We start from the raw sequence: 26,704 nt of genomic DNA on the forward strand, positions 1-26,704 counted from the left end.
GATGGTTGCTGTTCTTTGCCAGGGGATGCTTTTTTGAGGAAGGATCTTGGTGATGTGGGCAGGTGAACTGCAGCAGGCATTAAGTATGAAGAATAGTTTCTTACGGACTGTAACACAGTGTTTTAGCTTCTGCCACCCATTTCAAATTCAGGAGAAGTTAAACTGAATACTATGCAGTATTCAGACTTAGTGGTAAGGAAAGAAAAGGAATATGGAAGTGATGGCCCGATGTCAAAATGCTGAGGCATTCTTTGCTTGGCATTTTTACTAAAACAGCACAGAACTCTTCAGGAGTCTCTTGTGACTTTCACAGACTCCAAGAGAGAAAGTAAATCCAAATGCTATAAATGCTTTTTCTCATGCAAAGTCAGATACCTAAATCTAGTTGAGCCATGTATCTGGAGAAATGCCACTAGTCTCTCCAGTGGCCTCAACCTCTTAAGGGCAGGTGCTTAAAGGAAGGCTGCGACTGCCTGCTCTCCATTTCACCTTCCAGAGGGCACCCAATCACACTTTGTCTGTAATACAGACTCCTACCTGCAAAACCATGAGCTGGAGATAAGGATGATAAGCTTACCTACTAATTGGTTTATAGCTGTCAACAAGAACTTGTCATCTGTTGTGCAGCACATTTTTATCCTTTGAAGGACAGTATATAGATATATTTTTTTGGTGCAGCAAAAGACAAAAGTTTTCATTAGCTAATTGGCTAAAAGACTGGTTAATGGCATTTCAAGTGTTGCATTGCCATATAGCTCTTTATCACAGTTGTACAATTGGGCAGCTAGAACAGGCTTCTCATTGTGCTTTTATGTTACTGTAGTTAGTGAATAGTTGAAATTGTAACAAAACATAAACACACATATTCAAGTGGAGAAAACTGCTGTTGACCACTAGATTTTGGCAATTGTGCTCTTTAAGGAGAGCTTAGAATAGGGGATAATACTTTTGATGAGGTATGAGTTATATACTTTAAGTTTCGCAAAACTCGCACCCTAGTTGTTTTCCTCCCCCTCTCTGCAGTGACTTTTCTTTCAAGCCGATGATGGTCTCAATCATTGCATCATCATTTTCTGCAACCATTAGAGAAGACATTCAGGGACTGCAGTATTGTTTCCTGTTGAAAGAGCAGTTTTCCCCTATCTACTCGTCACCATATTGTGTATGTGTATAAGCAAACACCACATTTATCAATGAGAGTCTCCTTCGTGGTGCTCATCAGAAGGCCTGTTAAATCCCTGCTTCCCATCTGTTCCTACAACTAATCAACTGCTGCTGTTTGCTTACTTGCGAATTATTCTGTTGCTGCTAAGACAACTTTCCAGTATTCAGGTTGTATATCCTGAAGACAAATACAGATGATTGTAACCAGTTTACTTTTGCCAGCTCCCTGCAACTTTGTGTGATTTTTAGTTACAAGTTAAGTTATAAAGATCTTTAATCTGTTAAAAATAACCTGCTTATGGCTGTGGGTAAGGGTAATTGCTTGTACCAGCAACCCTACCACAAATGTGCTTCCTGTGTGAAAACAGAGCAATAAAAGCTGAGAGAGTTGGGCTTGTTCAGCCTGGAGAAGAGAAGGCTCCAGGGAGACTTTACAGCAAAAGGGTCCTCCAAGAGAGCTGGGGAAGGACGTTTTACAAGGACATGTAGTAATAGGGCCAAGAGGTAATTGATATTAGATATTAGGAAGAAAATCTTCACTCTGAGGCTGGTGAGATAGGTTGGTGGAGACAGGTGGAACAGGTTGCCCAGAGAAGTAGTGGATGCCCAAGGTCTGGCTGGATGGGGCTTTGAGCAACCTGGTATAATGGAAGGTGTCCCTGCCCATGAGAGGAAGGTTGGAACTAGATGATCTTTCAGGTCCCTTCCAACCCAAACCATTATTTTATTCTATGAAACAGCCCTCAGAATGATAGCTTAACACATTATGAGAACAAAAAATACTGCTTGCTCTTGTCTGTCAGATGGTTTTAAACACTAACTCTTGAAAATGTCACCCTGAGGCATTAAAAACAAGAGCAAGAAAAAAACCCCTGACCTCATTGTCTTAAAGTTGATCTTATTATTTTGGGATGCTCTTTGTTTGGTATTCAGTTTTGCTCCAGTGTGGTTTGGACACCAAACTGAAGCTGTTCAATGCATTTAGGTGTTAATACCCTTGTACTCGGAACTAAGTGGGTGAAAGTTTGTCTGTTCTAGGTGAATGGTGGTGCTAATCAATAAAATATGTATTGAAAGTGTCAAGTATGATGCCTTCAGGGACCTGAGCCTTTGAAAAATTCAGTATGTGTATCTAAAAGAACTCTGATCTAAACTCATTATAGAGATTCAGGGAGACTTCACTCCAAGATCCTGGCTAAAACTATTTCAACTCTGAACCAGGCTTATTGCTTATATGGAGAAGAAAGGTTTTGTAGGACTCTCCTAGCTCACTGTTGTGTGTATCAGCTAGCTCACTCCCAAACACTGCCTCACTGCTTTAGTTAGATGCTATGGACACGTGACTGCTTCCAATAGGATACGAGGTCCCCAGAGTAAGGGCCAAAAATAATTAAGCCATACTCATCTTTAGGGTGAGGGACATGTGAGACATGGCAGGTGAGACTGGTATTCTAAATAATCAGTCTCTTAGCTGTATCCTCTTGAGATTACTTCCTCTCTGTGGCCTCAATGAGAGGTAAGGCTTGCAGCTGCACCACAGGGACATATTTATGTTGTGACATTTACTTATAATGCACAGATAAACTCCAAGAAATGAATGGTATATATAGTATTTATATGTTTACTGGCCTAAAACATCAGGGACTGCTTTCTCAAGTTGTGTGATCTTTATGTTAAACTACAGTAGAAGAGTTTCTCCAGACTGATCCACAATCATACCTGTGAGCCTCACTTTTAAACCCTGAGACCACAAAAAAGAATCTGTTATCTTGCAACAGTAGCTTTAAACAGTGATCATACTGAGCACGGTGCCTGGAGATGAAAGGAAGCAAAGGTTTTACTGTTATTGCATCCAGTTTAATGGTAGTTCTGTGATTTCTTCATTGTTAAACTGCAAGCTTAATGATAAATGTGTGTGCTGTAATGGAGGTTCTGTAGGGTATTCTGTGTGTCTGTGTGATCTGTACCATTGCAGAATGGAACCATTAATCACAAAAAGTTTTGGCAATAGTACATTGTGTAAGAGGACAGTCATGAAGAGAGCCTGCTGTGTTTGAGAGTCTTATATTTCTATAGTAATGCCCCTTATTGAGTTAGCAGAATTTAAGGCAGCAATTTGAGAAGTGCAAAACAGCACTGAGGGCAGATTAAGCAATTATATTTTCATAGGAGGAGATTGAGATCAGCCTGTCTTTTCATGGGGCTCAGCAAGGAGTAGATTAAAGACAGATTCAGAGTTTATGTCTATTAAAAGTGATGGATCTCTTCCTTTAAAAATGCAAATGAATGTCAGGTTTATTACAGCCAGTCACTTCAATGAATGTTACAGAGATTGAGCCTTACAGATTCAAGCTGCAGTTTTGTTGCTGCAAACGCTAAACTAAGGCAAATGAATGCTAAGATGTAAGAAGACGTGATTTCGCTTGCAATATCAAGATTATTGCTATAGCGTAAGCTTGCTATAATGAACTACTTTGGGAACTACTTGAATGTTTTGGCTTGTGATGCTCATTATAAAACATTTTGTTGTATTGGAATATCAAGGAAATACCCAATTCAATACAGAGATTAACTTATGCAGTTTTTCTGATTAATTCTTCACCATGATAAATGTTTAATTAGTATTTTTTAAAAAAGTAAAGAAACCTTACAAGATAAAAGGACTTAATTGACAAGCTATGTTTGCATTAGACAACGCTGGGAAAAGCAAAGCAACAGTGTGATGTCAACATGTAGTGCATTTTCAAAACAGAGCAACGATGCGAAAAGTTGATTCTTTTTACTGTTCTACATGGAAAGTGATCATTGGGCAGAGATCTTTGGGCAGAGAATTCACGATCAAATATATTTAATGTTTTCTGTGGCTTCACCTATTACTGACACAACTGTAGCTGCTGAGCTTGGTATCGGCAGTTGAGGTGCACTCTCCTTTTGCAACGCTTCAATAAAACCTCATTGACACAATTCTCTGTATAGCAGTAAGCAACCTTCTTTGGTTATTCTAGGTAGGTGGCAAACTTTGGAAGGTGTTTAAGTGTAACTGGAAAGTTTATACATCTTTTCTGTAGGAAGAGTTTGGGACACAAACATCTCTGTTGAAGTCTATATTTAGGAGTGGCAACTGTTCTCCCAGTAGGGAAATTATCCTATCATTCCTAACACGGAATGTGGCAGATGTGCAAAATATCTGTATTAATTTGGTAACAATTTGCCATAATGCCACAGGCAGTAGCACAAATTAAATGTTCAGGTGTACATGTTTCTATAGGAGTTCTTGTGCTAAAAAGGAGTAATAATAAAATGCAAAACACTGAACTATTGTATGCTTTTGATCTCTGAAGGATAGTTTCAAGATTTTCATGGTATGCAGCAGTGAGGAAATAGTACTAATACTCCTGCAGCTTGTGGTTATTTGTGAAGTGTTTGATCTAACATCTTGCTTGTATGGTGCATGTTCAGCTCGCCGTCTTCAGCTCAGTCCATGGGAGAGCAGCATCGTTAGCAGGCTCCTGACGCCCACTCATTCATTCCTGGCTCGGAGTAAAAGCACAGCTGCATTGTCTGGAGATGCAGGTAATCCTATAAAAACAGAGGCTTCATGTCTCAGACACTTATTTTTGCAGATTCCCTGCAGGATGTTGTAAAGTCATTGATCTAATTATGAGTGTGGTAGCATCCCAGAATGAACTTGAATATCCATGATTAGTGTGCACGACAGCATGAAAGCTTCTTTGTACAGTTGTTTGCTATGCCTCTTTCTCTTTCTCCTACCACCTCTTTCTTACTTTTGCCTCTTCATCAATGCAATAAATGAGTACAAAACATGCAGGGCAACAACATCACGATGACCATGGCTGTAAAAGGAAATGCACACCTCGTTGGAAAGAGCTGATTCAGCACATCCACTGCTAAAGCTGTCAGCTGCTTGCTGCAAAGGAGTTTCAGCCCCTACCAGAGCACTTCCCATATGGAGAAAGTTAGACTTGTATAAAGATAGGCCCTGGCTACTGTGCATTTAATACACGTGAAGTTAAATGTGCAGGTTTAGTGAGGTTATAATATTTGTAAAGTTGTCTGCCTACCCCAGAACAGCTCCCTGATGGTACTTACTGAGGGAAAATTAATGTGCAGAAATGTGATGATATTACTAGGGGGTAATTGAAGGCCCAGGCAAAACTGTATTGCAAAGACAATCAGGGGATACTTGCTTATCATGTATTTTAGGCAGGTGACAGCTGCCTCTTCTTTTATCATAGGATGTTTTATAATAGGATGTTTTATAATCATCCACTGGGAACTTTACCATTACACACAGCACGTGCAGCAATATATTACTGTAAGTCTAGGCAAGTCTTTCTTGTCTGATGTGGACAGGATTTTTATTCTAATTAAAGAACATAGAAGGTAAGAAGGAACAGAGATCTGCTAAGATTACTTTTAAAGAAGCTTTCACTTAAGAACTCTTGTAACTAATTAGGCTGCAGTACATTTCCACAGGGGTAGTGCTGTAGGAGCAAAAATGTGGATGATATTCTGCAAATAGTTGAATTAACAAGCGCAGAATTCTTTATTGCTCTTTGAAAATGATACCTTGTAAAATTAATATTTAATGTCACCTACCAAGCAGGATATTGGAAATTCAGCTCTTCATTAGGGAATAGTTGAGAAGGTAGCATGCAAGTGATTACCTTCCTAGAGCAAGCATGAAGCTTTTTGTCACTGCTGTTGTTTATACTGCACAACAAAGTCTAAACTGAGTGGAATATTGAGAAAGGCTACAAGTAGCAGGAAAGACTGATTTGTCAGTTCAGTCTGAGATGATTCCCTGAAATGCCTTCCCTATGCTAACTGGAACCATACCACTCAGAAACATAATCCAGCTGCTCATTGTTTTCCAGGTATTATTCTCTAGGAGCAATAGCTTCAGCCCCTTCATACAGGATGCTTCCTGGAGATTAATGATCAGGTGATAGCAATGGCTCATAGTTGTGCTCTGAGCACTCCACTCATCCCAGCCTGCCATTATTCCCTAGAAAATTACCCTGCCCTTTGGCTGTAAAAATAAATTGCAAGGTAAAAAATCCAAACTGAGTTAAATATGAATTCATGTCCTTAAATTTTAAGTGGGCTATTATGGACATCCAGCATAAGAGTACATCTGGATCTATTTTTAAATAAATCCTTCAATACCAAAATGTTTTTTCAATGGCTTTCAAAAAGCTCCTCTGAATAGATGTAATCCTGTTAGTACATGATTCATTGGAAGTGCTGCCTAAAGCATTGTTTGGCAACATCACAAATGAAAATGAACTGTTTGTCTTTTAATACTTGTGATGTCATCCTTGGTGGTAACTTCAGATAATTAGCATGCAGAAGGGGAATTGAATCACAGAGCAGAAGCCACATAAATTTATAAGTGGTGTAAAACATACATTATGCTGCTGCCTCCTATCTGGTTTAGATGCCCTCAACCAAAATAAAAACATAAACAAAAATCCCTGTTTTCTTTCTTCTTGCTTGTTTTTAAGTTAGTCATAATTCCTCATTAAATATAAATCTCTGTAAACTCTAAGGCAAGCATTAGTGCCATTGCTGTAACACTTACATGAGACTCTTTATTCATAATGTTAATCTCTTGGTGCAGGAGAATTTGCAGCATTAGTACTGTTAAGTCTATGAGCTCTTCCTGTAACAGCAGCTGTACTTTTGTAAGACTAGAAGAATTAACTGTATGTGGAACTGCATTCTTTCAAGTGTGCTCAGAGAGGGATATACAGGCAAGAAATATTGATTTGATTTGGTTTTTTTTATTAAGAAAACAGAGGAGTTAAATTTCTTTTATGTGGAAAAAAAAAAAAGAAGAGGAAAGATACTATATAGAGCCCCTTTTTTTTCCTCAAGTAACATGCTGGATAATAATTGTGCTAAGACTCAATTAAATGGCCAGAAGAGACAAACAGGAGCAGACAAATAAAACTCTGCAGTAACAATATAGTTTTTCCCAATCTTCTCCTTCAGTTAAATCAAGAGAAAGTCCAAGAACACTTTGCTGCAAGAAGTTTCCCATGCTATGTTTTGCAGTTAAAGTTCTCTTTGAAGATAAAATCAGAACACTGTATATCTGATACCTGCTATTGTCAGGTCTTTTGGTAATAATCTTTTTCCTTGTGCAAACCAACAAAAGCTGCCATCCTGGTTACTCAAATACTAATTGCCAAGCTGATTTGTTGTTGTCAGCCTGCTTTTTTTTAATGTGTAAAATAGTTTGCTGTCGAGAATGTATTTGAGCAAGTTGTTTTTCTAGCAGTATCAAGAAATATGATGGGTTAAAATAATCCTAAAAAGAAGGAATTTTAAAAACAAATCACTTGCTAAAAATTGTAGGCAGCAATTTCATTGATTTCCTAGTTGAAACTGTTTTGTGTTGTTAATAGGTTTTGATCTTTGTGTGTATGTCTCCTTTAATTTTTCTTCACTTCCAATGCAATTCGTAGGCATTCTGATTTTAGTTCGATTGTTTTCTATTCTGAATGTAATTGAAACTCATTTCAATGCATGTACTAAGCTAACCTGTCAGACCAGCCATTGTTTCTACTGCTTTTTCAGAACCACCAGTTGTACAAAACCTTAACAGGAAAATATTGATACTATCTACTACCCACTATCATGGCATAATTCTTAATTTTTAAGAAAGAAATTATTAGTTTACAAATGGAAAAGTGCACGAGCACCTATTGAACTTGCATCCTTACTGTATGTGTGGCCAAGCTAACGTGTCAAATGATGGTTCTGACTTGATAATTAGTGATTTCTCAATGTATTAATACCTTCTTTCTTTTCTGTCTTTCTCGGTCTTTTCTGTTCCTGCTGGCTTTCCTCTGTCAATTCTCCAATGCTACTCTGTAATTAAAACTAATAAATAACAAACCCAACCAACACCGTAGTTATCCCCGTTTGTCCCCGTTCAGCATCTTGCAGCCCCCTCAGTCCTCTGTCCTACAAGGCCATGAACTGCAGGAATTCAGGAGAACGAGCAAAACTTTATGCTTCTACTGATGCTGTTGGACGTCGGAGAACAACGCACCTTGCAGGGGTAAGCTTGGCACGTGTGCTTAGTGTCCCATGCCATGACCACCTGACCGCACTGCTTGTTAGGATTGGAATAGCTGCAGGGATGCTTCCTACCCTCTGCACTGTCCTCACTCTCTCCAGTTTGTGTCATTGTTGGCTGGATATTAACTGAAACATGCCACGTTACATGGTGGCATAGCCTGATAATGCACCGAAGAATCCATGTGGAAAACACTGATATTTTCCGAACACCCATGTTTGCAGAGTAGATGCCTCAGCTTCTCACAGAGGCAGTCACAGTGCCTCGTTCTCAAGTGGATTCTTTGTTGCCTTTTAAGGCCCAAGGTGGTGTTGCCACTTTTCCCTCAGAGGGGAACTTGTCTTTCCCAGCAGGCTGTTTTCACAAAGGTTCCAGAAATTGATGTCGTCTGAGACCTCTAGAAAATTCAGCTGAGCCCCTAGAATAAAGAGGGGGAATGCATGCACTCACATATCTCTATACACAAGTGCACAGAGTACTCTTATTTCATCTGTACTTTCTTAGAAGACCAGGCTAGTAAACTTTTCCTCATTGGGAAGGAAGAAGTTGGTTTAGGAGCATGGTTTATAGGCAAGGCTTTCCACAGGTTTCTGTTCCTTCTGAACAATTTAGCAGCAGTACTAGGACTGATCTGAGCATTTAGGAAAATCAGAACAGTGTGATACAGGTAGAACAAACTCATGTTGACTGTGCTCCAAGCCAATGAGATGCAGTCAGATCCAGTTCAAATTCATTTGCTGAACCTGAGCAGTTATATTTTTCCTGGTACTCTACAACCTGAGCTAGTTTGGAGTGCAAGAAGAGTTGAAGTCACCTCTGCAAAAGATTGTGTAAGAAGTGCTTGCATTTTTGTTCAGCCTGATGGGCAGAAGGTCAAGAGGCAGTGCTGCTGTTGGCATCCTTGTTGGAAGCAGTGTTAATCAAAGTGGCATGGGTCATAGCCAGTACTTAATCTTTCAGGCAGAGGGTAGTATACTGAAGTTTAAGCTAAGGCATAGCACTGGGATGTATCTCTAAAGAAATTTCATGGCACATGCATAGTGCATTGCAGTCTCCTGGTCTATTGGTTCTTCCTCTTGAGTCTTTCTCATTACAAGTGGTTTGGGGTTTGGCTTTTTTTTTTTCTTCTGAATTAAAAAGAAGAAAGGTTGTTACTTTTTGGTGGAGGAGGTGATGTAAAAATGTCGTTAATATAAAATGAGTGAGTTAAGAGCTGTTTCCAGTAGCTTGTATGATGTGGAGAATCTTTTATTCTTCTGTGAACTTCTGTATGAATTCAGCTTTTTACTTTATCGATATAAAGAAAAATTTTCTGATGCTCTGCTTTCAGTACTAATAAAGCAGATCCAATAGAGAGTTACTGCTAGCAAGCCAAAACTCTTGTTCATTGTAATGCATTTATTCTGGCTGTGTTTATTTTGATAACTCAGCACATCATGTGCTCATGAAGTTGTTTTCAGCCTTTCTTTTCCAGTTGTTAACCTGGCTTTTAGTTCAGGGGACGAGCATTGCACAGCTTTCAGCTGATGAGGCTCTCACACTTCATGATACACCTGCTGCAGGGGTTGTGTTTAAGCCCCAGCCAAGGTGGTGAGCAGCAGCCTCTGCATTATGCTGGCTGAGTGGCAGCTCAGTGCACTTTCCATTATTCACATTCTTCAGACTCCTAGAGTCTCAGCTCATTATTCCAAAACCATGAAGTTTTTAGTCTATACTTAAATAGGGGAAGTATATAGATGCCTAAATTCTGATATGTTCCCTTAAAGCAGTAGTTCTGTTATAGCTTTGGTTTGTATTGTTAGAAATGTTTCTCAATTTAGGATTTTATTTTTTAAAAGTAAAGAATGAAAAAGGAAATCACTTTCATGTATAAGAACCAATGGCAAAAATTATGTGCTGTAAAATCATCCAAGAAAAGAAAGAATAGGATAACTGGTGTACCATATTTGAGAGCTTTGGTGACATCTCTGGTGTTCCCTTGTAAGCATGAACCCAAAATGTTATGCTATACAGGAAGACTGTGACCAAGTATGAGCTGAGTCATACTTGAGGGGGAGTTTGTTTTGTTTTTTCTTCGAATGAAATACTGTGTTTATGGGAAGTAGTGGAAGGTATTCTGTGGCAATCAGCAAAGATCAAACTATAAAAGGTAATTTTTTGCCTGTGTAAAAATAAGCCTCTGCAAATTAGCCCATTGCATCTTAGGACAGTAGAGAATGATTAAGAAGGATTCTTGTTGTCAAATGTATATCTACTGACAAAGATGGTGTCAGATTACAGGAGCTATATTAAAAAACCTGTTAAACAAGCTGTAGAAACCACTGACTCAGCACTGTTTTTTCTCAGCCCCCCAACTCCTCATTCTTAACTGAGCTTGCTTTGCTTTCTTTAGCTGTGTGAACTCTGGCTTGACTTTGTTTTTTTGTTTGCTGAGCTATAGACTGACAAAAGAGAAAAGGACCATTTGTCATCCAGCTTCTCAGCCAACTTTAAAGGAGGTCATTTTACTTCCAGCCTCAAAGCTAGATCATCAGCTCCCTCTCCAGTTTGGTAAGTCAAGTACACGCTTAGCTGGACATGAGCTATAGGCAGCTTTGATTGTTCTATTAATTAAATGTGAAACAGGGCAAACTTATTTGATGATGTAGGTGTTTTCTCTCTGCAAAAAAAATGAAAGACAGTCCTGCTTTTAAAAATATCTTGCTACTACTCTGGGGAAGGGGAAAGGGCAGGAAAATGCTTTCCTGGCTGGGCTCAGTACTCACACATCTGGAGAGCTGCAGAGAGGCATTTTGCATGAAAGCAAATTAGTTGTGCCAGCAGTCCTGCTTGATAGAGAAGCAGAGAAGTGGTTTTATTTTTAGCTGCTGTGGTTGTAGAAGTGACATATAGGTGGAAACCAGCATTGTCACTCTTTGATTACACAGGCATGCGTCAAAGTCTTTGCCTTTTTTGCCTGGCACACCCAAGCAGATAACTTCCCCACCTGGTTCCTCCAAAGTTTCCTCTGCTCAGACACGTCCTCCCTCTCCTGGCAACATCCGGCCAGTCAAAAAAGAGATCAAACCAGAGGGTGAGAAGAAAAGAGCAGAAAAGGAGGCTGAAAAGGCCAATGAGGTGAGGACAGAAGAGAGTAAAGGACCTTCAGCAGGTGCTGGAGAACCTGCAAGTCAGGAACAGCTCACTGTCCAAGCAGAGCCAACTCAAGGTAAGAAGACGTACTACTTTAAGATAAGGAATGGGTCAGAGCCTCTTATATTTTTCCTTCCCTTTCTCTGAGATGATGTAGCTTTCAGTAGTTTTCTGTCAAAGGTTAATCTGAATTCTTCACAACACTGCTGCAGATGTGTGTCCATTATGAGGAAATTGTAGACAGGTTGAAGCCCTCCTGCTTCTAAGTCAAAACAACACGCCTAGCTGCCTCACACAGTGGGGCTTCACAAGACTCTTCCCTGCCCTTTTGGACTGGAATTTTGTCCCCCTTATCATAACATAGCTTCTTTACGAACTGTTGAAGTAGAACAATAAAGGTCTGAAGACTTAATGGTACCAGAAGACACCACATAAGGTAGTGTGAGCAGTGAGGACATCCAGCTCTGCTAGATACAGTGCACTTGTGCTGATAACACTGCTAGCTTATGTATATTACAAGAGGACCACATCATAGGAGAGATTAGCAAAATAAAGTGGAAGGCAAAAAGCAAGGAGAAGAGTAAAAAGGAATAGGGAGAATTTTTAAGGGAAAATGAGTTAGTAAAAATAATTACCAACCAAACAAAAAACCCACAACAAACCCTACCAACCCTGAAAAGCAGCAATGCAGAAAAGGATGCATACAAAAAATAAAATAATGATCATAAAGTGTAGAAAGGGCAAAAGGTAAATCTGAAATGAAAAAATGTATGTTTGTTCTAGCAGACATTTTAGTTCATTCTAAATATGGCATAAACTGTCTCTTGCAGATGACATAGAAAGGCCAATGTGACCACTGGGATCCACAAGTTGGGTTAGTTAGGATTCTGAACTTAAAATTCGTAGACTGCCCTGTAGTTATCTTTCAGATAACAGTTTTAAGTATTAGTAATCTTGCATTCAACTGCAGCAGGTGTAGTTTGGGCTTGTTCTGTGAAAAAACCTCATGTGAATTGATTTATTCTGTTTTATTAAGCTCAGTTACAGCAGTTCCTGTCTGATACCCAGGTCCTACCACACAAGGTGCAACCCCACAAAAAGCTAGATATTTACAATACTGAATGGATGTATCTGTTGGTCATAGGCATGTAGAGGAGATTTAATTGCCATCTTTTGCCTACTTCCCTTCGAGGAGAAAGCTTCCTTTTAAAACTGTTTCAGGGATACCGCTGAGATAACTTTGCAAGTGTTTACAAGTTGTAGTTCCCCAGTACAAGGCACAGACCAGAGAAACTGTCATGCTTGCTTGACTGTTTAGTTCAGGAGGAAGAGAGACTCCCCTTCTTTGCAGCATCAGTCAATATTTGAGTTTGTGATGAGGTCTCTTAGTATTGAAACAGGTTTTGTGGGATAAAGGTATTCAAAAGTTTGTATTCACAATAAAGAATACAAACAAGAATATAAAGTGGAGACAAATGAAAGAGAAGGATACTATAATCAAAGTGGTGAGCAGCCCTTCAAATTTAATGTCTTTTCCCAAAGCCAGAGGGTGTGGTGGTTGGGACCAAAAATGGAGAGCTCAGACAGAGCATTTTATATGTGAGGTTATAGGATGGCTTTGTACTGCCGATGGAGGCCTCAGATGCCAAAACTTACTCACTGGTTGAATTCAAGAATGTAGAGAGGTGCAAGTACGGCATTTGGGGCTAGAGGAATGCTGCTGATTCTCCTGGGACTGTATTGCAGGTGAATACAGCTCATTCCCTACAGGTAACAGCACTGGCCTTTCACTGGTATGGCTCAGCTGCCTTCTAGCTCTGTGTTTATAGGAGCCAGGAGGTCAGCAGGTAGCAATTGCTGATGAAGCTGTTCCAGCTTTTGCAGGCAAATCTTACACAACTTCACTAATACCAATGAAGCTTTAAAGGTCTTTTGGGTGTTATCTTTTCAGCAGGGCAGGTGTGCATTAAGCTACTTGTTATGCTGTCAACTTCAGCACCTGAGGCAAGAAGCAAGCCCTAAGCAGCACAGAGCTGTGCTCCCTTCAAAGCAACAGCCTTGCCTTGGCCCATGTTAGTAAATTAAAAGGGGCTGAGGTGCAGGAGCTCTGTCATTTATACTGTTTACAATTACAAAGGCTCTCTGGTATGTTTCTGATCCAGGCTGTAATTGCAGCCTCTCATTTTCTTACCTTCTGTCCCCAAAGCTACTAAGAGCATGGCTCTAAAGGGCTCCCAAGATTTAGAGTGATCAAATTGCTTACGTTTTTATATTTCAACATCCCAGAATTTTCTGAGTTCCCAGCTACATCTTGGAGGTTAGCCCAGGCCTGGGCTGTTCCCTGGGGTTGGGCTGAATACCTGCTTTGGTAATGTGAGAGAATAGTTCTCCATTGCACTAGTGCTAAACTGTGCCAGCTCACCTCAAGGTTAGAGAACAGGCCCTGGCACTCTTTAAATTACTGGTGTAGAAATATAATCTGAATTCACAGGGAAAGCCCTGAAGCAGTTACAGAAAGACCTCTGTAGTTTTTAGCTGATAGAAGAGGAGAGCAGAAAGGTCAGCAGATGGGAATTAAGCACAGAAAGCAACTGAATTTGTTTGTTTACATGATGAGGTATAAAAGGGGGGGAATCAGGGAGGAAACCCCTCTTTGGAAGTTGTTAGTGAGGTGAGGAAAATTGTCACAACCCAGTGGGTGGTTGGAAATGCAGATCTAAAATAATCTCCTTGCTGTTCCTTATGACTTATTTTACATATATAGTCCTAGGGTCACAATCTGATTTCATTGACAGTTCAAAGTCTTCCCTCTCCTTGTTGTCAGCTTTCCCAGATGGGATTACTCTGGGAATGCTTCCCTAAGTTAGCTTGTATGTTGGTAATGGTCCCTTGGTGTCTAGAGAAAAAGTGATGTACCTGTGCTAGAGAATGCCAGGCAAACTTAGAGAAATATGAACTAGTCTTTACTTGAAAAAAACCTGTAACATTTTCTCTGTCACATGGACAAAGCTGGCCCTGAATAAAGAATTGATACGAAGGCACTATTGAGATTTGAACATAAGCCACAGTTCACCAATAGTGGCAAAATTAAAAAATCTGTGTCCCATGAGTTGCCTCAGGTTGGAGCAGCTGCAAAACTGATGAAAGCTGGAGTCCTACCCTTGGTGCAGATCACTTCACACAGTTGATGTTTGAGATCACCAAGTCACCAAAAGTGACTATCCCCAAACAGTCTGGCTCTGATCTTCAGATGTAGATGATCAGACGGAAGAAGATATAATTTCACAATGTTTCATTTCTGCTTTTCAAACAGAATTGGGCAAGCTTAAGAAATGTGATGGTAAGGACTAGCTGAGTCAGCATAACTCCTGTTAAGCTCCTGTCAGCATTTGTTCTGACAGAAAACTTGACTTACCCTTTCAGCTGCAGCTGTTTTCACATACCCTGTAAAACCAAACTTCCCTGGAGGTATGTGAACCTCTAGCATCTAGAAACCCCTTCCTCCTCTGAATCATTTAAAAAAACACATAAGCTTGAAAATACTTTGCAGTGCATTTAAAAGTATTTTCTGTTCCTTTCCAGAGAGTGACATCTCAGCTACTGTGTCTGTACAAACTAATTTTCTTTCCCATCTGTTTCAGCAGCCAGCCCATCCCTACCTCCTGCTCCACCAGCTCCTTCTCCAGCCCCAGCAGCCCCCAAGCCCTCTGCAGGTACAACTGACCCAGAAGAAGCAACAAGGCTGCTTACTGAAAAGAGGCGTCTTGCCCGTGAGCAGCGGGAACGGGAGGAGCAGGAAAGGAGGGAGAGAGAAGAGCTTGAAAGGTAATATCTTCTTTGCAGTAGAGAAGATATGTTTTTAGCAGCTTCCTGTGTGTATTTTGCTGTTACATATGAAGCACAGCACTGATCTGCAGGAGGCACAAGTTATTCCCCAAAACCGTATTTTCCTGTTGGGTTTTTCAGTTGGTGCAATATATACCTAAGCAGATCTGTAAGGTTAGTTAAAACTTAGAATAAGTAGTGCTTTAAAACAGGACAGGAGGAGAGAGCAGATCCTTGCAGTTGTGATTCATTGTTTTCTCAGAGATTAACAAAGCTATACTTGTTTGTTCCAGCTAGAGAACTCTGCATGGCTCTTTTTAACTTTGTGATTGGCACAAAGTTTCTTACTTTGAATTGTAAGATCTCCATCGTGGGTGGTGCTTTAGGCATCCAACTGTTGTGACTTAAACCTCTTTGTTTTCTCGTTTAAAACAAAGAACCCCCCCCTCTCGCCCCCCCCCCCCCCCCCCCCCCCGCCACCTTCCCAACAGTTTTGGAGGGTAATTGATGTTGCATCTCGCTTCCTATTAGCAAATGAGTAGCCCTTCTGGATACTTACGACTGTGGCTACAGCACAAGTTGAGTGCTTTTTAGAGGGCTACCATATCTCTGGAATTTGTTGGACTTCTTTAACCACTTTGCTGATAGGAACAAGGCAGAACCAGTTAGAATATCCTGGCTTTCCAAAAGGCTCACAATACCAACACTCTCAAAAAGAGTTTTAAAGAAAAAAAGCTGCTGTGGTATAAGAGTAATATGGTGAATATATACTAGGACTGAAAGATCAAAAATAAAAAGTAAAAAATAATCAGCTTTCACAGTGAAAGGAGTTTCCAGTGTCTGTGCAGTGCCTTCATAAAAGAAATTGAAAGGAGTTGAGGCCAGTGAGATGATGTTGGTCTTCAGTGAGATGTCAGTTGTGAACAGGCTGAGACATATCTTACGTTGCTGAGATACAAAATGGAAGCTGGATTGCTGTACTGATAAGCATAAAGGAATGTGTATAGGAAATAATCCTAACTTGACTCCTGTGTTGGTGGTCTCTGGCCAAATTACTTCTGAGGGAAGAGATCTTGTCTGGGGTTGAATATATGAAAGTATCAGGTGAGTCACAGTTGACAAAGTAAATGAACTGTTACAAGTTAAAAGAAAACAAGAACAAAATGAAAATGTCATTCTGAACTAATCAAGATAAATCTACATTTTGAATGTTGAGTTTTATATTTTTTCGAGATAGTAAAATCAGTAAAACTAGAAAATTAAGTGCAGACAGACATCAAGGAAGATCACAAGTACCATACAGTTCCCATATGAAAATCGACTAAACAGGTGAGGATTCTTCAGCTGGGAAGATAGGGTAAAAATTCCTAAATAATTTGCGAAACATCAAAGGTTAAGAGGAAAAGCTACTCACTCCATAATACAAGGATGAGGGGCCATTAGTAAGGTTGGGAAGTAACCTTCAAAAACCAGCAGAATTAGATACTTTTTCTTAATCTTTGCCATGAGGTGAGATGGGTGCCAAAAATGCATACTATTTCAAAATATGATTATATGAAATAGCAAAAAGGAGTGTTTTGCAAAATATATTAATCAAAGATACTATTTCTGATTCAGAAAGTATGTGAGTCATAGATCAGGCAGATGTATGCTGGAGGAGTATTGGTGTTGCATTGCAAAGTTTTTTGTATTCCATCGGGCTTCATGTTTGGTCCCTATGGGAAGCAGAACAACTTAGGAATAAGACAGCAGTACATCCTTCATCCAGTTGGGATAGCAGTGCTGGGTCAGGAATCTGGTGGTTTGGCTTTTTCCCCTACTTTTATTACCTGTTTCTCTTATGCTTATTTAATGATTGCAGGCAAAAGAAAGAAGAGTTGTCACAGAGGATAGCTGAAGAAAGAGCTCGCCGGGAAGAGGAGGAAGCTCGCAGACAAGAAGCAGAGAAACAAAGGAAGGATGCAGAGGAGCGGGAAAAGGAGGAACGGCTGCGCCGCCAGGCAGAAGAGAGGGAGCAGAAGGAGAAAGAAGAGATGGAGCGCATTCAGAAACAAGTATGCTTCCCTCTTGGAATTTCTCGCCCAATCTAGTTGACAGTGAAGTGGGTGAAGCAGCACCTCTTACACAGCACCTAAATTAGAGCAATATCTAAAATTTAAATTCTATCTGAAAGGTGTTGGGACAGAGTTCATTCCATAGAGTAGTTCAAAGAGTAGAGGTATTTCTACTTGACAAAAACATGGGATAGGGAGTTGAGCTTTGGTTTGGTTTTTTCCCTCTCCCTTTACAATGTATTTAGAACAAATCCTTTCTTACTCCTCATAAATTGTGATGAAAAAAAATCAATACAGTTGTATTGGGGAATTTCGATAAATGCTGTTATACCAGAGAATTCTTTGTCCCAACAGATATAGAAAGTCCAGATGCAAAGATAACTATTCACTGTGTTAGAGATACAGTACTGCTAAGTTCTAATCCTGTGCCAAATACTGCTTTTGGGACTGGTGGGAAGGGGGAGATTTAACCAAACCAAGGAGAACCTTTATGTGGCACAGTCTTCCTGAAATCAGAGTAGCTAGTCAAAAGACATAAGAGTAAATAAATGAAAATTAAGTTTTTCAAGTACTTTCATTTTTGATGGACGTAATGACTGACTTCAGGAGAGGCTGTGGTAAGCATTCTGGATAGGATTCTTCTCTTCTCACATGTCCTCTTACTTCTTGCATGTGCTTTATTCTTCCACAATCCAACACTTCAATTTGCCTTGTAGACACGAGGTTTTCTTCTGGTGTGTAAATGTATGATTCTGATAATAAAAGGATTGATGATAAAGGATTGTGTTAGTGAATATGGCTGAGAAGCTCCATTCGCCTTTTTCAGAAGATGTGTGCTACTTTCTTTGAAATGTTAAACTGAGGCTTAACTCAGCACTCAGAAATAGCACACGGTCAAGGCTTTTTTGGATGTTACAGATGCAACAAATGATTGGTTGTAGTAGTTCCATCATACAACAGTGTCACTGTCAGGGAGCAAGGCCCCTCTACAGTATATTCCAGACAAATTTTGCATTTAATTAAAAAAGCAGGAATGGAAAGTTTGTGCAAACAGGCCTGTGGCTGTTTGCCCTTGATCTCATTAAACAGTTACTCTGTTGGCCAAACAAAGCATTCTACTGCATTTGTTTTACTCTCGAGAACATCCACCACACAAAGCGTGGATCTCTCTAATATTTTTCTGGATGCTGTTTTAATGCTGAAGGCTAGAAAATTTATTCCTTATTTGTTATCTGGTGTGCTCTGGAACAGGCACAGAACCAAACATGATGTCCACTCTTAAGTTCCACTCTCCTAATGCTACGCAAAACATGGAGATTAATCAAGAAATGTGCAATTCCACCTGACAAGATTTTTGGTGACTTGTAAACCTCAAAAGTGTCTTTTCAGGGTGTTGTAGATATGCATAATTAAGCATAGAGTATAAAACTGTCCTCAAATAGTAAATTATTCCCCACTTCTTTTTCTTTTGCCACCAATGTAGAAAGAAGAGGAAGCTCGCCTGCGGGAAGAGGCAGAGCGGATTCGATTAGAACGTGAAAAGCATTTCCAAAGAGAAGAGCAAGAGCGCTTGGAAAGGAAGAAGGTAACTCAGTCCATGAAGAGAAACTGTGATTGGTTTTGCCTTAGCAGTCTGTTTCCACCTCGGCAGTAGGAAGTAAATTATATAAATGTGCTCTCATAAAAGCTGCAGTCCTCATTGGCCTGATGTGACAATGAAGAGAATATTGCCAACAGTAATGAATAATTCATCTTTTTTGCAATAAACAGATACAGCTGATAAATGACAAGCAGTTGTGGTTTGGGAGAAAGATATTCAAATTAATGCCAGCAAATATTATTTTACCCCTTTACATTTCATTGTAGAGGCTTGAGGAGATCATGAAGAGAACTAGGCGTGTAGAAGCTGTAGATAAGGTCAGTGCTGCTATTCAACACATGTAAATACTGAACACATTTCAGTTTTTTTTCCCCTAGTGCCATTTTTAATTTGCAAAACTGTGCTTCCTTTGTAGAAACCCAATGACCAGCAAAATGGACATATAGCAAAGGCAAATATCACTGGAGAAGCAGGTATTGTGTTTAACTGTGCCCTGAGCACAATAGGTGAATAAGTGCCTACTGAGCACAGGGAGTTGAGAAACAGTTCTGAAACTTGGCATGCTAATTGCAGTAAACTATGAGAGAGGAGTATAAATGAAATCTTAGCAGACATAAATTATTCAGCCTTTCTGTATAGGTAGTTAGCCATTACTAAATGAGTCCAATGTTTTAGCAACTTTGTCACATTGGTGTTTAGCAAAAGGTATTTTCTTAACAAGTTTAATTATTTATAAAGTGAAAGGAAACTATTTTGTGCTTCAGATCACAAAAGAAACCAATTCTACAGTTTCTTTCTTATATTATTTCAGATGTGGTTGTTGCAGATTTACTTCACTTGCTTAAAAGATTATTTCTTCTTAGTCATCAAAACAAAGTGTTCATTGTTCTAAACATCTCCCTGTGACTTCTTTCTTCCACACCTGCTGCCTTATTCACTTGGTCTTTATTTCTTTTTTTGACAAAATTGAGCTACTACAAAAGCTTAGTCTTCTTGTCACACCCACACTCTTATGCTTTCCTTCTACTCCATTCTGTCTATCTTTATTTCTTTTTAGGCAATCTTCTATATAAGACTTTAATACTTATAATAAAGGAAGAAAAAGAAAATATAGCTTATATTCAACAATCGCCAGGTGTGAATTAGCACTGTTTAAAGCTACTGAAGTCACACTATCAAATGGCTTATCCTATTGTAGCATAACAAATTAAATGACATTAATCTTTTTCTCCTTTGTATTTGGGTTGAGTAACAGGGAAGATAGCAGCACTGGCTGATGGATGATTTTTTTCTTGATGTTTAAAGTGAACACTATAATTAGCACTGTCAGGAAACCTTTTAATGCAGATTTCATTACATGTGTTTGTTATTTGTTTACATAGTATCTTGGGTCAAAAAGTTTGCAAGCTACTAATACAGGATTCATCTGGGATGCCATCTTTGTCTGTGGGTATTGTTGAAGGTGTTATAAACCATTTAAATAATTCCTGAAACTATAAAGGGCTCCATAACCTTTGGCTAGTGTTTTCCCTCTAGAAATAGAAGTAGTTTTCTATCAGTTTCCTAAGGCAGAGGAGACTTTGGATCTCCATTTCCCTAGGCCCAAGGGAAGGCTGGAGTCCTTGAGTGACTGAATAAAGAGAAAACTGCTCTCAGCCTCAGGGCTGCTCTACTGTTTGGCTTTTCATTATCTATATATGCCACTGAGTTAAAGGTATGGATTAATGGGCACATTCTGGCCACATGAGTTTTCATATTGCACTTTAACAGACCTCTGACTATCCACAAACAGATTGTTTTAAAATTTTTTTCTTAAGTCTTACTCTTTGCCGAAACCTGAGGAGACCTTTGTGGGAATGGCCAAATCATACAATGAAAAAATCCATCACCTTTTGGTCATTTGTTTGGCCTCTGCTTCAAAATAGGAGGTTCTTTCGCATTTCTAAAGCAGAACAACTTTTGCTTCTGCTTTTTCCCTTTAAATCATAAAGCAAATATATTTTCCTATTATTCCATTTGTAGAAGCACAGAAACCTCTATTTCCAGTATCTTCCATATAAAAACTTGCCAAAGATCAGACTAATACATTCGGTATAGAAGTCTTCAGCCCAAACATTTAGAGTACAGCAAAACAGAGCAGCTGAAGGAGGGGCTTCTCAGATGAGGTTTTGGGTAATGGGTATAAATGTGTCCAAGCCTATGAATACTGAACAGTCCTTGCAATTACTGTAGCAGATGTTAGAATGGGTGGGGTGCAGTTGTTTCCTTTTACTGACCTGTGTATGAATTAGAGGGACTCTAGATACAATGCAGAAGGCTGTAGTTGTACTTTAAAAGGAAACCAGGAGGCAGGCTAGAAACACGTATCACGTGGTCTCAGCATGAGTGACACAGAGAACCTAATTTTATGTAGCTCTCTGCAATGTTTTAGAGTAGTAATTTGGTACTTATTTAAAGAAGTATCCTTCCCAATGGAGATTTTATTTCTTGATTTCTTTTTGAGTTACTGGAATCAAGAAATACCAATGTATGGAATTAGTAATGTCCCAGTGTTGTTCTATTCCATTCTCTATTGCTGCTTGAAAAGTGCCAGCATAACATTCTATCAGATACCAGCCTCTTTTGCCCACTGCCTTATGTGTTGGAATTGTGCATGTGACTGTAAAATGTTTATTTTTCTTCACAAAGCTATGGCTTTGAAATCTGTGACATTTAGTTTGGACCTGAAAAAGGGTTTATGTGCCCAAAAACTCGACAAAGGAGATAGGGTTGGGTAGAGAGAGAGGGGAGGGGTGTGGGAACCGTGTATTTTTTAAAACTGTAACTCGCCTTGGCTTTGCTGGCTTTTGTAGAAAATATTTTACCCTGACCTACAGGGTAGATGCTGCTGCTTAGTTTTATGAAAGCCTGTTTTCTCTGTCCAGTCGCAGCCGGTCCTGCCTCTCCCTTGGAGCCTGCAGCAGGGCCTCAGCTCCAGCACGCAGTGCCACCTCCGCACAATGGGACTCCGGCCGCCTGCACGCGCGTGGTGGCTCCAAACCAGCCCCCCATAAATGTGGACAGGTAAAACATTGCCGAGTGTCAGGGGAAGTGTTTGGAGGATGAGGGCTACTAGAGTAATAAATTATATTCAGATCCATGTGTTCATTAACTAAATAAGAGGCAGCTGTTCAATCTGCCTTGTTTCCTGGTTTTTATCTTGTCCTGTGTTCAGAAAAGAGCTTTATCATATTTCAAATAGCAGTAACTGATTTTTGCTAACTGATAGGGAAAAATCTAAAAAAAAAATAGAGCATGTTCTTTGCAGTGTTTGGAACAAAGTGTGTTCCCCAGCAATTATTACATTTATTGAAACTTAATGGAAAGGGAAATTTTTTCCGTTCCTTTCCCTGAATTAAGCTTTGTAAAACCCACTCTGGGCTTGTACTGGTGATTTTCTTAGTTGGAATAATGACTACTGTGCTTTCAGCCTAGTTGTTTTGATTTCTGAACTGCTTGAAGTATTAGCAAGTGTTGCTGTAGATATGTCCTTTGTGTGAGATACAGGACTAGTCGCTTTGGTTATGCTTTTTAAGAAAACAGCTTTGTTCCTCATAAGGAGTATTTGGGGAGGCAGATATTGTATGTTGGGAGCTCTCTGTAGCCATGAAGCAAGTCACTCAGACTTTGAGAAATTGTTGAAACCCTTGAAACCTCAGTATTGAACCGAGTGACATCTGTTACATAAGCATGAGCTGTCAGTTATTTTAATTTTAGTGATGCAGAAAGCCAAATAATCTCACAGTCCTTTCATGTTTTATGCAGGTAGTGCCAGAATATGCATGGAAAAACTTGAATGTGGGAAGCCATTGTGCAGTCTGTAATGGACACAGCTTCAGGGTGTGATTGGCACTAATTGAAGGAGGAATTTGCCCTTTCTCAATCCCTCCATATGCCTGGGGGATCTCAGCCTGCTGTCATGCTGACAAGGATGCTCCTGCTGAGGGAAGTTCTGTCAGTGACACTGAGCTACATTGGATGAGCTGCCTCATAATTGTCTTGGGCAGCTATTAAAATGTTAATCACTCCCAGCCTTACAAGCACCTTGATGTTTGAAATACAAAATGTGCCACGCTAATGAGTGCTGTCCTCTACCATTATAATCTGTGTGGAAGGAACCTCAGAATGCCCACAGTGAAGAACGAATAAATGAGATCAAAGAACACTGACAAAAGTAGGAAGAGCATGTAAGGTTGTAGAAGGGAGAACTGGCATGCCAGGTTGGAATGTGTCTGCTTCAGAGGTGCATCCACAGTGACCGGGAAGGTGAAGCCTGAAGCACTTGGTAGTGTCCCATAGATTTTGTCACATGGTAAAAGCCACAGGTGCCAACACCACTGCTACTGCATCTTGTGTGCTGTGGTTGTCTGGCAGCCAGATACACCTGACATGGTAGCACACACAGGGGCAGTGGGTGCAAGTTGTCTCCTGAGTGAGCACCTCACTCATAATCAGCCCTCAGCAAGATCTGGCTTTTGTCTGAAAAAGACTTCATCATTTTTTAAGGGCAAGAGTGCTGAGATTTCTGACCAGAAGTTAAAAAGCTGTTACCTGGGGAACTTGTGTCATGTGCTTGTGTGGGTGAGTGGACAGTGTGATGCAGAATCCTACAGCTGCCTAATCCATAGCCCACTTGCAGATTTTTGCTTGTACTCCATTCTCTAATTCTTTGCCCATGATAGATCGTGTCTGCTACTTCTTAGAAAAAGTTATTTCAGTACTGTGGTTTATGTTGACAGTACTTTCCTTATGGTACTTACTCTGTAATTCCTCTTTTCTGTGCTGTTTCCTACAAACACTTGCAATGCAGTGCAAAATGCCTCGGTGAGCACAGGTCACCTCATGTCTCCATCCTGTGTGCATGGAGTTGGGTCTCTGGGTAGGTTAGATAACCAGTTTTTAGAAATATACAGTTGGTCTGGGTGATTGCCTTCATATCTTGTCCTGGAAAAGAAAACTCCTTATTGCTGGCTGGTTTCAGTGCTGTTGTCTCAGTGGATTAAAAATAAGCACCATTTATCATCCAAAAGTCTGGCGTTCGTTTTGCTGTTAATGTCTATCTATGTCTCCTCTGCAAAAATCCTCTCGATAAATGAGGTGACTGACATTGTCCTTCAGATCAGAAATACCAGCTGTGAAGATATTTTGGCATTTTTCAAAGGCCTGCAAGTCTGTATTTTATTTTTTCCTATTCAGTGATGCTTTCCGATGAATGGTGAGAAACAGATATACTGAATTCTGGCCTTCTTTCTTTATTTTTAGTCTCTTGTAATTCTAATTTCAATCTGTGGCTACATAGAGTTTTGGCTAAAATTATCTACAACAGATATCATTTTCAGTAATTGTAAATTTTTTGGATGTTCCAGTTCCTTTAAGTAAACTGGCTTCTTTTTTCTCAACATCTTCCAGTCTATCTTGTTAATATTGATGTGTCCTGGTCTGAAGCTGCAGAGATGCTTTTCAGCTGCCATGGAGATGTCCTTCAGATGCTTGCAAGATTGTTATGTTTGGAAATGCACTCTGAACAACTCAGGCAACTTTTTTTTCCCCCTCTATTACATAAGTGTCTTGCTACAAGCATACTTATGGAATATATTAGAATGCCAAAATTATCCAGTTCTTTCTGCAGAATTGTATGCCTGAAAAGGACATCTCTGGTGTTGCATTAGACACTTAGACAACATTAAGAATGTAACATAAGACAGATAGAACAGCTGTAGCAGGTCAAAAGCCCTTTTTTATTTTTTTGTGTTCTTTGCTTTAATGGCCTGTAGTACAATGTAAAGGGGGAAAAAAACGTAATTACCAGGAGATCCTCTGGCCAATGAAGGGTTGCTAAGCATTGTGGTCCAAATGCAACCATAGGCTCAAGGAGTCCCTAAGCTGCTAATTACCAGAAGCTGGAGGGCATACCAATCTCCTAGGAATTTATCTAATCTTCTTTTGAGCTTGTGGCCTCTAAGATGTCCAGTGGAAATTAATTCCACTGTTCTATTTTCTCCTTTGTTTTGTCTAAATCTGCTCCTCTAGCAATTAGGTGGATCAAGCAGCATAGAACCTAAAAGATTTTATACCACAAAATTTAGAGTATTTATAGTCCTGATTTCCTTTTCTGTACCTTGTTTGTGATTGCAGAGACTCCTCTGTCTCAAAAGGCATCGTTCAAGTCTGAATGAATCCTGATCTAACTCTGTGTGTAATACTGGCAGTGCAATGACAAATACTAAATATGAAGAATTATTTTTTCATTGTCAGCTGATAAATTGGGTAGAAAAATTCTGTTTGCAGAAGCAAGAAGCTTCTTCATTGCTCTAATACTTGTTGAACTACCGTGCTGTTTAATTTATCTGAATGAGCAGTTGCTCTCTTCGTACCTCTTGCTTACCCCATTCATCAAACTTGGCATGTTATCCTAGCTCTAGTACGGTTATTGGCAGTAGATCGGGATAAAATAAGTAATAGGATACTTTATAGTGAATAATAACCTAATGACTGTACATTACAGAGCAGGTTTTAATAGACCTAAAGCATTTCACAGATTCTGCTCTTTGTCTTGCAGATGTGGTTTAGGAGCTCTCCAGGCAGCCAGCAGGGTTTCTGTGTCTGCTCCCAAATTCAATGCAGTGAAACATATTTTTCACTTTGAAATTTGCCCAGCATATCCACAGTTGAAAAAAAAGGAGTGCCTTTCTGAGAAAGAACTGGGAAGGCTTGATATGAACAGCAGCATGTGATTCTCACAGGAAATCTGGGCTTTGGATAAAGCATTGCCACTTTCAAAAGAGCAATGATTGTTTTCTGTCTCTTGGGGAATACTGTAAAACAATTCTTTAATTGTTGGTGCAGAGTTGTAAACACAAAGAAGCCAGCAAATGAAAATATACTGTATGCCAATTATAAGCAGGTTTCTTTTTAAGACTAGTAAATGTGCTGTAAGGAGAAAATTAGCCTGTGAAACCAAGCCACCTACTGAGAAATGGCCGAAGGAAATTGATAGCCAAGTTTCAATCTAGGAAAATTGCATCTGAGCCTTTGTGACTGAAACATTTCCAAACAACCTGAACACTTATGATGTGGTCCAAATAGGGAATAGGTACTCAAGGTTGTCAGGATCTAACTGTTCAGGACCTTAAGAAGCACCTGTGAAAGATCATAAGATTTTTGAGTATTTGTTGAGTACAAGCTCTTGCTTGAGGAGCTTAAGGTCCCATTACTTTCATCCTGTTCACTGAAGTAGCATCTTAATTTCTCCCCTCTGGCAGGATAGGACATGCCATCTGCAGAGTGAGAGGGATTTGGCAATTGCAGCACCTAATAAAGGGGTTGGGAGAGTCATGCAAGACATGAGCAAGTATCATCAGGGGAGAGTACGTGCAACAGCAGAGTGTCTGTGCTTGTGCTGCTCTTGACTGGGGGAGATGTACAAGAGCTCGCTCATAAGGCATCTCTGTCATGTGGGAGATGGGAAATGAAAGTGCAGATTGACAGGAGGAGGGAGGGAGGCGCTTTTGGCTTGGACATGATCAACAGGAGAAATGTGGAGCTGCGTAGTGTCTTGGAAATAAACCCTCAGAGCTTGTCTGGGAGGAGGGACTGAAAGGAGCACTGCATTGACAAGGGAGTTTTTTCTCTGGGTAAGTGGCATATAGAAGAGGCTGCTCCAGAACTGGTGGCAGGAGGTGATCCAAGAAATAATAAAAATTACAGTGATCTTATCTAAGGGCAATCACATTGATTTGCAATAAGAGGAAGGGTACAACAAAGACTATGAGATCTGAA

General features: G+C 39.8%; 1 protein-coding gene across 13 annotated transcripts in view; it reads left to right on the plus strand.

Annotated features, from left to right (window-relative positions):
* MAP7 (microtubule associated protein 7) overlaps nt 1-26,704 on the plus strand; it is a 110,485-nt gene that overhangs the window by 80,707 nt on the left and 3,074 nt on the right. For 9 of the 13 annotated variants that reach the window (XM_032102078.1, XM_032102069.1, XM_032102073.1 and 6 more), the window contains 10 exons: nt 4,624-4,737; nt 8,109-8,257; nt 10,716-10,825; nt 11,203-11,483; nt 15,049-15,232; nt 17,094-17,286; nt 18,770-18,871; nt 19,153-19,203; nt 19,302-19,359; nt 21,811-21,949. In XM_032102078.1, coding sequence (XP_031957969.1) covers nt 4,624-4,737; nt 8,109-8,257; nt 10,716-10,825; nt 11,203-11,483; nt 15,049-15,232; nt 17,094-17,286; nt 18,770-18,871; nt 19,153-19,203; nt 19,302-19,359; nt 21,811-21,949 — 1,381 coding nt within the window. Of the gene's footprint in view, nt 1-4,623; nt 4,738-8,108; nt 8,258-10,715; nt 10,826-11,202; nt 11,484-15,048; nt 15,233-17,093; nt 17,287-18,769; nt 18,872-19,152; nt 19,204-19,301; nt 19,360-21,810; nt 21,950-22,690; nt 26,618-26,704 lie in introns of those variants that run through there. The other 4 variants (XM_032102074.1, XM_032102071.1, XM_032102081.1 and 1 more) reach the window with 3 other exon arrangements.

The sequence above is a fragment of the Corvus moneduloides genome, chromosome 3, assembly GCF_009650955.1.
Source record: "Corvus moneduloides isolate bCorMon1 chromosome 3, bCorMon1.pri, whole genome shotgun sequence".
NCBI classification, from domain to species: Eukaryota; Metazoa; Chordata; class Aves; order Passeriformes; family Corvidae; genus Corvus; species Corvus moneduloides.